This window comes from Podarcis gaigeae, assembly GCF_964106915.1.
Source record: "Podarcis gaigeae genome assembly, chromosome: 8".
In the NCBI taxonomy this organism is placed as follows: domain Eukaryota; kingdom Metazoa; phylum Chordata; class Lepidosauria; order Squamata; family Lacertidae; genus Podarcis; species Podarcis gaigeae.
Window position 1 is genome coordinate 59285042 of NC_139684.1, and position 11631 is coordinate 59296672.

The window sequence follows — 11631 nt, forward strand, 5'->3', positions numbered from 1 at the left end:
CCCACGGGGGGGTGACTGACGGGAGCTCGGCCCAAGTCCGCGGGAGGCTCAGCAAGCCTGTCCCCCAACTGGCTGCGTCAGTAGGCGGTGCCAGAGCGGAAAGGAGTGGGCGTGCCAGCGGCAGAAAGGAGGGGCGGTGGCCCGAGCGGCTGTGAAAAGCTCAATGGCGGCCAGCTACCCTTATGGGCAGGTAAGCGAGCGAGGGTGGAGCGCCGACCGCCTTATCCTGCCCCCTGCCGAGGGGAGCCTCCTCTGCTGCTTAGGCGACGGAGCGTTTCCGGGGGAAGGGGGAGTTGGACGTTGCCTAGGGAACGGGGAGTGGGAGAGGACCCAGGAGTCCGAGGCGACGGAGATAGGAGGCTGGAGGGGGGAAACGTACGCAGACAGGAAGCGCATCTCTCTCAGAGTGACGTCATTGCCGGCGTGGGCCTGTGAGGTGACATCATGGTTAGGCTCGAGTGCAAAGGATTCATTGGAGGAGATGTTGGGGAAGGGTCGGAAGCGTTTGGGTGATCATTTGGGTGATCAGAGGAGAGCTGGTGTAGCAGAGTGACAAGCAGCACTGTCCTGTGGGTGTTTACTCAGAAGTAATAATAATTTTATTATTTATACCTTGCCTATCTGGCTGGGTTTCCCCAACCACTCTGGGCGTCATACAGCATATAAAAATTTGCAAAACATTAGGTGTTTTTAAAAATCCTGATACAGGGCTGCCTTCAGATGTCTTCTAAAAGTCAGATAATTGTTTATTTCCTTGACATCTGATGGGAGGGCATTCCACCGGGCAGGCGCCACTACCGAGAAGGCCCTCTGCCTGGTAAGTCTCACTGTGATCAGTAGGGCTTGGTCCCAAATAAGTGTATTTAGGTAAGAGGCTCAGCTGCACATAGTAACCTCCTGAACTGAATCTCAGCTGTTCCACCAGGCAACCTTGGCCTCTGAAATCTGCCAGTGGCTGCCCTTGCATGGGTATGGTGGGAAATGAAAAGCTTCAAGTGTTGTAATATGGCTGGGATTGGCCTGGGGCAAGCTGCTTGTCTATCAGCCCCCCCCCCCAAAAAAAAGAATAGTGACCTATTTAATAGTTATTGTGGGGGTTAACATGGAATTATTTAAGCACCCCAAGACATTAAGCTATGAACCAGGAAGTCCTTGGTTTGACTTTCACCTCTGGCCTGTACTCACTACATTAGCCACTCTCATTCAGCCTCTGCTTCTCCCATTTGCAATATAGAGATGGTAATACTGGCCTGCCTTATAGGGTTGTTGCAAAACTGAAAAGAGCCAGAGAAATGCTTGATGGTGGTATGATGATACCTTAGCTGGTTAGAACATGGTGCTGATAATGCCAAGATTGCAGGTTTGGTCCCCGTAATGGGACATCTGCATATTTCTGCATTGCAGGGGTTCAGTGTTTCCCAACCTTGTGCCTCCAGCTGTTTTTGAACTACAACTCCCATCATCCCTGACTAGCAAGACCAGTGGCAAAGGATGATGGGAATTGTAGTCCAAAAACAGCTGGAGGCACAAGGTTGGGAAACACTGGACTAGATGATCCTCAGGGTCCCTTCCAACTCTATGATTCTGTAAACAGAGGCATTGCTTATTACTCCTGAGGGAGAGTGCCTAGGGAGCATAGCTGCTATAGTTGTGTTAGGAGAGCAAAGTCCTGACAAGCAGTACATGTTTCATAGGAACGAGAGAAGCTTCATTTCACAAACCCCTCTTTCCTAGGCAGCATGCCCCCCCCCCAATCTCACCTGTCTTGGCCACCAGAGCCAGGGACTGTAAGAGACAGCAGTTAGGAACCCCTGGCCTGCGGCAGATGTAACAATTCACAGCTTCAAGAGTCCATGAGATTCAGCTGCAGAGTGATTCTTTTTGGAACAATGAAAAGTGGGGGGACCATTGTTTATTTTAGTGTGTGTTGTAAATTATGTTGCAAGCCACCCTGGGTACTTTGCTTAGTAAGTGTGGTAAAAATACTCCAAAATAAACTGCTGGAGTCTCCCAGTGTCCTTTCCTCTGTCATGTCCACTCGGTCTGACCCAGCTATGTATATGGTGCCCATGCTAGCCAAGTGCTGTCATTCTTGATGTGCAGTGGCCTTCCATGCACACACACTAAGCTCATCCCCAGCCAAATGCAAGATTCCTCCCTCGTTTCCTTTGCCTTTCCTCTCTCTGTTTGTTTTTGCTGGCACCGTGAGATTGTAAGCTCTGTGGAGCAGAGACTGGCCCTTTCTCTGCTTACATCACACATATAGAACCTTTGACCCTTCACATTTTGCAGTTCTAGCAAGCATTGCCAGTGGCCAGGATGATGGGAGATATAATTCAGCAACATATAGAGGGCCAAACCTACCCCAATGAAAGGTGTTAATGCTTGATACACTTGTTGGTAGTGTTAGTTATCTTTGGTGACTAAGAGACATGTGCTGGAGTCCTTTGATCAAACATGTTTGGAAGCTTCTCTTCACCTCTCCTCCGCTGTGTAGAAGAGGCTCTGTGGTGTCAGGGCTGCAAAGTCGTCTCCTACTCTGCCTGTTCAGCAGGTTAAGCAGAGAATCATTGCTTCCTGGGCCACTGGGTTCAGCTGTGGCCTTGGGATTTTCCATGTACTGAGACACCTCAAATGTAAGTTCTTCTTACTATGCCACTGACAGCAGTGCTGGAGATGTGGCACTGCTATCTGATTTTTGCAATATTTCATGCAAATTCCTTGCCTATATGTAACTGTGCTGCAACATCAATTAAAAAACCTTCCCCCCCAAGACCTTGGACTCTGAATCCTGGGAGCCATCCCTGCTACTCTGCTGGTTTCTCAGGGTCTTATTCCTTATCCCTGATTAATTAGTCCAAAATATCTTATCAGACCCAGTTCTGAAGTTTTATTTACTACATTTCTAATGTAGCACTTGGTGATATATTTCTCTCTCTCTCTCTCTCTCTCTCTCTCTCTCTCTCTCTCACACACACACACACACACACACACTTACTTTATCATTCACAAGAACCTTGTGATGTAGATAGATAGGACTCATCCAGACTTCCATTTGTGCCATGATTTGTAGGCATAAGACCATGTTTTCCAGGCCTGGATCCAAGCAAGGCTGCTGTTGTTTTTGTCCCAAGAAAACTCTTTTACCACTGAATTGGAACAAACATCAATTGAGTTTTACGTGGCTTGATGTTTGTTCCAATTCAGCAGTAAACAGCAGGTTTTCCTGGGGGAAGCAATGGTAGGGAAAAAACCCAAACTGCTCAGAAAGCACAGACCTGTGCCTACAAATTGCATCACAAATAGAAGTCTGGATAAGCCCAGAGACTGATTGGATCAAGGTTGTACAGTGTGCTTCTTGCCTGAGTGGGGCGGTTGGACCCAGGACTCTCTCGTCCTGTTCTGACTGTCTGACCACCACTCCATGCATTGGTAGTGCCACTCTACACTCAATCCAGGACTATTGGGTTAATCTCTCTGCATTACATTATCTTAAATATGCACTGGGAATGCATAGGCGCCTCTCCTTCATCATTGCATATTAATGGGGTGTAGAAATCAACTCATTCCCCCTGCCACTTTCATAGCCTTTTCCTTTTCCTGTAGGGTTACCCTGGTTCTGCAGGACAAGCTCCAGGTGCTCCGCAAGGCAACTATCCCGGAGGAGGCCAGTATGGAGGTGGGGTGCCTCCTGGCAGCTCCTATGGTGGACCAGCGCCTGGTGGTCCCTATGGGCCACCCTCAAGCGGAGGACCTTATGGCCACCCTTCCTCTGGGCCTCCTGGTGGAATGTATGGAGGAGGCCCAGCACCAGGAGGACCTTATGGGCAACCCTCTACCAACCCATATGGTGCTCCTCAGCCTGGCCCCTATGGGGCAGTAGGTCCTGGAGGTGAGTACTAAAAGAGCTTAGGGCTGTTCTGATGACTATGTGCTTTCAGGTGGATTAGTAGTGTTCATGACACACAAATTCATTAAATGTTCCATATTTTTAATCTATAGCCTTTAAATCTGGGTGGGTATTGTTTTTGTTTGTTTCTATTTTAGGTGTTTTTGTGTTTTTAGATTGTAAACTGCCCTGTGATCTTTGGATGAAAGGTGGTATCAAAATTTAATCAGCAATCATCATCATGGGGAGGAGGTCTAATGGATTGCCATATGGGGCGTGCTTTCTGAATTCAAATGACATGGTACTCCATGTCTTGTCTGAATGATGCCACCCGCTTTTCTGGGGCTGCTGGTATGTATTGCCCCGTTTTCTTGCTAATGAAATTTCATACCAAATTCTTTCTTTGAAAAAGTATTCTTGGCAAGACCTCAAAGCCAAACCTTCTGTGGGGTGGTGCTTTTCTTCCCTCCCCATTATAGGGTTGACAGACAGTCATGCACATCTCCAAAATTACCTGCAGTTTCTTCCACCCATGTGCCGTCCATGCCGTATCGCATCTGGGCTTCAGATTCTTGATACAAAGTTTCAGTTTGGGATCTAAAAACTTGGAATTTGTTACGTTAAATATCAACACTAGGAGACAAGAAATGGCAAACCATACCTGAAAATACATTAGTTCATGCTGCTATGATGTAATGGTTAGAGTGTCAGGTTAGGGCCTGGGAAACCAGGGTTCAAATCCTCACTCAGTGATGAAGCTCATTGGGTCACCTTGGTCCGGTCACTGCCTCTCAGCCTAATCTACCTCCCAGGTGAAATGAGGAGAGGCAGAAACATGGACGCTGGCTTGAACTCCTCAGAGAAAATGATGGAATATAAATTAAATAAATAAAGGTACATGTGGTCTTTAATTGCAATGGTGGGCTTTCTCTCATACGAACACTGGTCAAACCCCAGCCGGGGAAACATTTGTAAATTTGAAAAGAATGTAAACTTCTCTCTCACACACACACATTTTGGTTATTAATTAGCACACCACAAATACCATTTTGCAAGGCTGAGTGAAGCTTGTGTTTTGCAGATGTCACATTTCTGCCTCCCCTTTCCCAAATCTCCCAAGATTCACTTTCTTCTACTTACAAAGCGTTTCAAGCACCCAAGCGTCTATCTTTGGCATCTATCATATAAAGGGCCTCTTGGTGTGCAGCTGGAGCCCTTGACTCGAGTTTTGCACCGCAGCGTTGGAGAAGCAGTCGCTAATTGAATTATTCATCTCCATTTAGATAGGCAGTTGAGAAAGACTGCATTATTTAAGGTTCCAAGGTGGGAGCCAAAAGGCACTGAAGCTGCCACCCTGAGTGGCGGAAATAAAAGTTTATGGCTGTGCATCTGTCTCCTGGAACTGGGTAGCATTTACATCCTGCTGAAACAACATACCTTCCGCATGTTTGCACTCAACTTTACAAACTATCTAAAGAGATCCCATTTATTTCCCTTCTGTTTTTACAAGGCTTTGCATCCCAGCTCCTGCTGGGGGGGGTTGAGCCGTCTTCCGCAGGATTAATAACTTGGCTATTAAAAAAAACCTTTTAGAAAACAATGGCTGACTCAGCGGGCATGAGAGAGGGCCTGTCCAATCCCTGTTGCTCTAGCTGCCAAAAATCTGCTGAGCTAAAAGCTTACTGCCGGTGGCAATGGGCGCTTGCCATGCCTTGATGAATGGCCACGCGTTTCTCCTAATTTGTGTTCTGCCCTTTCCCCAGCAGGGAACATCCCCCCAGGTGTGGACCCAGAAGCCTTCTCTTGGTTCCAGAGTGTGGATGCTGACCAAAGCGGCTACATCTCAGTCAAAGAACTCAGGCAAGCCCTTGTCAACTCCAACTGGTCCGCCTTCAATGAGGAAACTTGCTCAATGATGATGAGTGAGTCCAGATGTTGATGATTCAAATCAAATGTGCTTGGAGTGGGAGGGGTCTGGAATGTTAATCTCTCACAGTACTCTGTACTTTGGTATGGTGACTAAGACACCTGGAAATAGACAATCCTGGAAGACTCAATACAAGATTTTCTTTAAAAATACTTGTATCAGGGGCTGGGGACTTTTCTGCTGACAGTTTCCCTTTGAAGTTGATAATATAGATGTGCCCTGCTTCAACATATGTGTGAATTTATGCCAGAATGCAAACGTCAGTTTAAAAACTGTTCTTGTTATCTGGGGGGACTCAAAACTTCATAGCAGATGCCCACTTTCCTGATCCTGCTTCAGGTTTTAATTCTCAAAATAGAAGAATATGGAACTATCAAAAGGGACAGGATGCACTAGGCTGGCAAAGCATTGCTAATCGCTAGCAGGCCCACATGATCAGAAGCCAGAGTGGATCAAATGTGAACCAGCTCAAATATCATTTTGGTAATGAAGGTGCAGGGTAACCTTAAGAAATCCTCAGCACCACCCTGAACCAAAATTGCAAACTGGAATCATTTTGTTGTTGTTGTAAGGATTGCCACATAATGTGTGCCATTTTAGCACCCACTGGCTTGCATGTTGTTGTAAGGATTGCCACATAATGTGTGCCATTTTAGCACCCACTGGCTTGCATGTACCTGGCACTCACAGGTTTCCCTTCCCTGCTCCTCCCCTCTGCTGAAATTAGGCTCAAAAGAAGTATTCTGTTGTGACCAATGGAACAGGTTGTGGTGTGTGTGCTTCATTTCACAGGGAAACTGCCCACAACATTTTCTCTGATTTGCAACTCTGCTCACAGGCCCCAAAAGGCTGACAAACCCTGATTATGCAGAGTGCATTGAACACTTGAAATGAGCTGTATAAATGCCAAGGCTTTTTGATGTTCTTCAGTTATGCTTGAAGTTCATGGATTCCCATGCTTGCCTTCCTCAGAAACGTGAGGTGCACATTTCATCTCCCTCATCATCATCATCCCTCATTATTATTTCATTTTTGTCCTGCTGTTCCTCCCAAAGGAGCTCAGGACAACCATACAGCATTCACAATAAGACATAATTAAGACCCAACAAAGACTAAAACAATTAAGGGATATATTTTTAAAATTTCACAATTCCATCTTCTAAACGTATCACCCATCAAATACTAACCTCCCGGGTGAACAAAAGTGCCTATAGATTTCATTGGCATGTGACGCAATGTGGGGAACAGCTGCTCTTCACCAAGAAGGGGGTTCCATAATCAAGGTGCTGCCACAGAGGAGGCCCTGCTGCAGGCTGCCACCATTACCCCCAGGCCACACTTGCCAGCAGGGCCACCTGCCAGGTTTCCCTTGCTAGCCTTAAGGCTCAAACTAGTTAGCATTGGAGGAGGCAGGTATTTTAAAGTCCTTAGCCCCTGAGCTATTTAGGGCTTTATATGCCAGTACCAGCACTGCATCTGGTGGCTCACAGGCAGCCAGTAGAAAGCTTTTAGGACTAGTGTTTCATGGTCCCATCTTGCTGTCCCTCTCAACAACCTGGCAGCTGCATTTTGCATCAGCTGCAGCTCCTGGACTATCTTCAAGGGTAGTTCAACATAGACTACATTGCAGTAATTAAAATGGGAGTAGTCCACATAGTAAATGTTAGAGAGTGTGTGCTTTTTTCCAGACCATCCTGCTGAAACAGTAATTGAGTTTAATATCTTCTGTAGTCTTCAAAAGATCCTCCAACGCTGTTTGTGGAAAGCATTAGTGTCCTAGTGGCAGCACAACCCTAACAACAACCCCATGCTTGTCCTTGCTGCTGGCATGTGGCATGCAGAAGGTATTGTGAAGAATTGCATGTCACACTGGAGACAAACAATAGTTCTTAGAGGGCTGAAAGCAATGTGATAGAGACTCTGCTTTACACACATTGTTTGGTCTCAAGCTTTCCTCTGCTGGGTTTTGAAACACTGCACAAACCTGGTGGAGCAGAGGCAAAAGTAGAATTACCGTATTTTTCGCTCTATAACACGCACCTGACCATAACACGCACATCGTTTTTAGAGGAGGAAAACAAGGGAAAAAACATTCTGAATGAAACAGTGGATGTATCATTTTTGGGCTTCATGCTGTGGCCACAGACATGTGATCTGATGGTGAATTTGGGGTGACCCAATGCAAAAATCCTGAGAATTCCTGTGGATCCATGCTTTGTAACTACGTTTTTGCACCATTGCAGCCCCAGGCAACAGTGGGTGCGTGATTTTTTTGGTGCAGGCTGTAGCCATGGACATGCTATGTGATCTGATGGTGAATTTGGGGTGACCCAATGCAAAGATCCTGAGGATCCATGTGGATCTATGCTTTGTAACCACATTTTAAGTGGGGAGCGAAGGAAAAACAAAGAAGGGACATGAGAGGGGTGTGCAGAGAAGCAGCTGGCTAAGAATGCAGGAGAGGGATTTAACGGGAGGGAGGAAAGAAAGGCAAAAGTTTCCCCCCACCCAAGCCAGCCATCTCTCTCTCTCTCTCTCTCTCTCTCTCTCTCTCTCTCTCTCTCCCTCCCTTCCTTCCTCCCTCCCCCCTCTCTCTCCCTCCCCCCTCTCTCTCCCTCCCCCTCCCCCCTCTCTGTCTCCCTTCCCCCCTCTCTCTCCCTCTCCCCTAGCAGCACAGAGAGGAATTCCCCTCTGCTTGCCTGGAGGGGAGGGGCTTTCCCTGCTCTTTGTTCCGTTTCAGCAAACACAGCAACGAAACAGAGGAGGGTGGGCAGTAAGACCCTGAGGCAGAATGCAGGAAAGCAGCCACTTCCTCTTTTCAGGTTTCGCTTCTCCGTGCAGTGCCGCGATTTGATTTTTGCATGATTTTTCGGCTCCAGGGACCACACATTCGCTCTATAACATGCACAGACATTTCCCCTTCCTTTTTAGGAGAAAAAATCTGCGTGTTATAGAGGGAAAAATACGGTAGATGCCTCTCTTGTGTCGCCTTCAGTTCTTGGGGTTGTGTTGCAAGGCGGGTATTCTGTCTCTGGTTTTGAGTCAGCAAGTATATGGGACTGCTCAGTGTGCCACTCTTTTTTTTTACTGCCTCTGCAGACATGTTTGATAAAACCAAATCTGGGCGAATTGATCTCTATGGGTTCTCGGCCCTGTGGCGTTTCATCCAGCAGTGGCGGAATCTCTTCCAGCAGTACGACCGCGACCAGTCAGGAAGCATTAATTGTAATGAGCTTCACCAAGGTAAGACAGAACGAGGCAACAGTCCTTAAAGCCTGTTCATGATCTCTAATGCTGCTGGAAAGTGGCTGTTTTTAGGCAGAGGTCTGTTCAGATTGTTGCTTTCGGGCCCAGAGGCCGTTCCAAAACAATTGTGAAGAACAGACTGAGGTTTCCGCCATGGTTAGTGAGAGTTCCCTCAGTCAGGTAATCTCTTGTGTCCCTCTGCTGCTAGGCTGAACCATCCAGCCTTCTGTTGAACTGCTGACACAATCCAGATCCCCAATAACTGTGATGAGATTGAATCAATGCATTATGACCGAAACAAGCTAAAGCAGCCTTTGCCAACCTGGTGCCTTCCAGATGTTTTGGACTACAACTCCCATCAGCTGGCAATGGCTGAGCCTAAAACCTAGTAAACTGATAAATGTGAAGTTTTTGCATCAGGCAAACATGCCTCTTGCTTAATGTCTGGAGAGCAGATGAGCTGATTTCTTCAGGAAGCTCTTGCAGCAGAGCAATGGCTCATTGGACTTATGTGGTTCCTCAAGAGTGGAGCCATAGCTCAGTGGGAGGCTGCATACTCCTCATGCGAGAGGTTCAGCCCCTGACATCTTCCAAGTAGGGTTGAACAAGTCCCCATCTGAAGCCCTGGAGAGCTGGCATCAGTCATTGCAGACTACACTGAGCTTGATGGACTCTGAGTAATGCAGCTTTTTCTGTCTGTCTCCGTAGCTCCATGAGAACCTAAATGCAAATTCCTAGTGCAGTTCTCTGGAGTGCCTTAGGGCTAGGCTTGGAAATGGAGAAAGAACTGGTCTAAGAAGAGGCTGAGCAGACACAGAGTTAGCAGTGGTTAGATGATGTGCCAAAAGAGGAGTGCAAAAAAACTGCATCATCAGGGTCCGCTGAAAAACATAACCATGTACTGGCATGGTTCTTGGGTGCTTGAATGCTCAGCTCTGAGTGACTCAAGAAAGGCCATCTTGTCTCAGTGTTATGTTAGTATTTGGGTGAGAAGAAAAAAGTTTAGCACTTGGGCAGTTGATGGTGATAATAATAACTATTATTACTGTTATAGCATTTTACCCTCCTCTTCAGTGGGAAAGATTCCCAGAGCAGCTTACAAAGATCACTCATAAGACAACATTCATAATAAGACTATAATAACAGCTGCGAATCATTTGTGACTTCCACCCATGGCTATGTGAAGCGTGGATTCTCATTTATTCTCTCTCCCTGCCCTCTGTTCTCCTAGCACTCTCCCAAATGGGCTACAGCCTAAGCCCCCAGTTTTCCCAGCTGCTGCTCTCCCGTTACTCACCGAAGACTGCCAATCCTGGTATCCAGCTGGACCGATTCATCCAAATCTGCACCTTGCTCCAGTCCCTGACCGAAGCCTTCCGGGAAAAGGATACTGGCATGACGGGCAACGTACGACTCAACTACGAAGACTTCCTTACGATCTCGACCGCTCGCGTGTTGTGAGAGCCAGGGGTATTGATTTTGTTGGTGGTCCCACTGGTGGCTGGTGGCATTTCCTTCCACAGAAGCAAGAACCACTTTGTCCGGAGGACATTGTGTTGCAAAGGAAAATGAAATTGCCCTTCTCCATCACACCAGTGTAACGCCAGATGCTTAAGCTAGGTGGATTCTTGGAAAGGGTTTGGTTTGATTGCATTGAAACAGCTGCCTCTTATAGCCACTAGAGGGTGAGCCACAAACACCAAATCAGACTGTCTGTGCCAGGCAGCTCTGCAGCAGCCCCCACTACCCTCTGCCTGAGTTCTCTCCTCTTCCCCCCACTCAACCATCCCGCCAAGAAGTTAGAGAAGTTGGTTGCCAAGAAGTCTGAATAGAGCTTCTTGGTCCTAAATTGCCCTTCTGTAGTTTGCATGTGCAACCTGTAATCGCCAAAGCAGAAAACAACACCTAGGGAAGAAAATTGGGTTCCATGCTTTTGTGTCGACAGCAGCCAAAATTCCTGCATTCCATGACATCCATGCCAAGTGCAGCTCCCTTCTTTGCCACTAGATGGGGAGACCATCAGCCAAGATTCCAGACTTCTTCTTTTTTCTGGGGAGGGGCTTTTCCCCTGAAGGCTTGACCTTCTGGTTAATGTGTCCCGGCAGATTTCTTTTTGCATTGCTAAAGTGCAAAGTCCCTTGCCAGCTGCTCACTTGGCACTTCTCACTTATTTTCTCGGTTGCCAACACGTTGCTTGTGATTTTTGTAAAGGCCAAAATCATAGATAAAGATGTGTCAGAAAGAGATTTATACCCAGGTAAAACTCTGTACAATAAAGGACCCTAAACACTCTCTTTCCCTTCTGTGTGTTTCGTGCATGAGAACTGTACAAAATACTGTGGGGATAAAATGGGATGGCCTAATACAAAACCACCTTGAGCTACTTTGTGGATGGCTAGGATGCAAGTATGTTAGATAGAAAGCACCTGGAAGTGGGTGATATAATCCTCAAACCTGCCCTTTGGCAAGAGAAAGTCTGCCAGTTCAATGCAGAAGTGTGGAATTCCATGTGGCAAACAGCCGGGTTCTCTTCTTTTTATATTGAGTATCCAGCCCTTGTGGTTCCAGA

At 47.0% G+C, this 11631-nt stretch overlaps 1 protein-coding gene across 2 annotated transcripts; it reads left to right on the forward strand.

Moving 5' to 3' along the window:
- Nucleotides 1-59: 59 nt before the first annotated feature.
- Nucleotides 60-11354, forward strand: PEF1 (penta-EF-hand domain containing 1). 2 transcript variants are annotated; one of them, XM_083751906.1, is made up of 5 exons: nucleotides 60-190; nucleotides 3607-3892; nucleotides 5653-5811; nucleotides 8916-9059; nucleotides 10294-11354. In XM_083751906.1, the coding sequence occupies exons 1-5, from the start codon at nucleotides 164-166 to the stop codon at nucleotides 10521-10523; spliced, it is 846 nt and encodes a 281-aa protein (XP_083608032.1). In that variant the 5' UTR covers nucleotides 60-163; the 3' UTR covers nucleotides 10524-11354. The 2 variants fall into 2 exon arrangements, with proteins under 2 accessions (XP_083608032.1, XP_083608033.1); XM_083751907.1 differs by having other exon boundaries at nucleotides 5656-5811.
- Nucleotides 11355-11631: the final 277 nt, after the last annotated feature.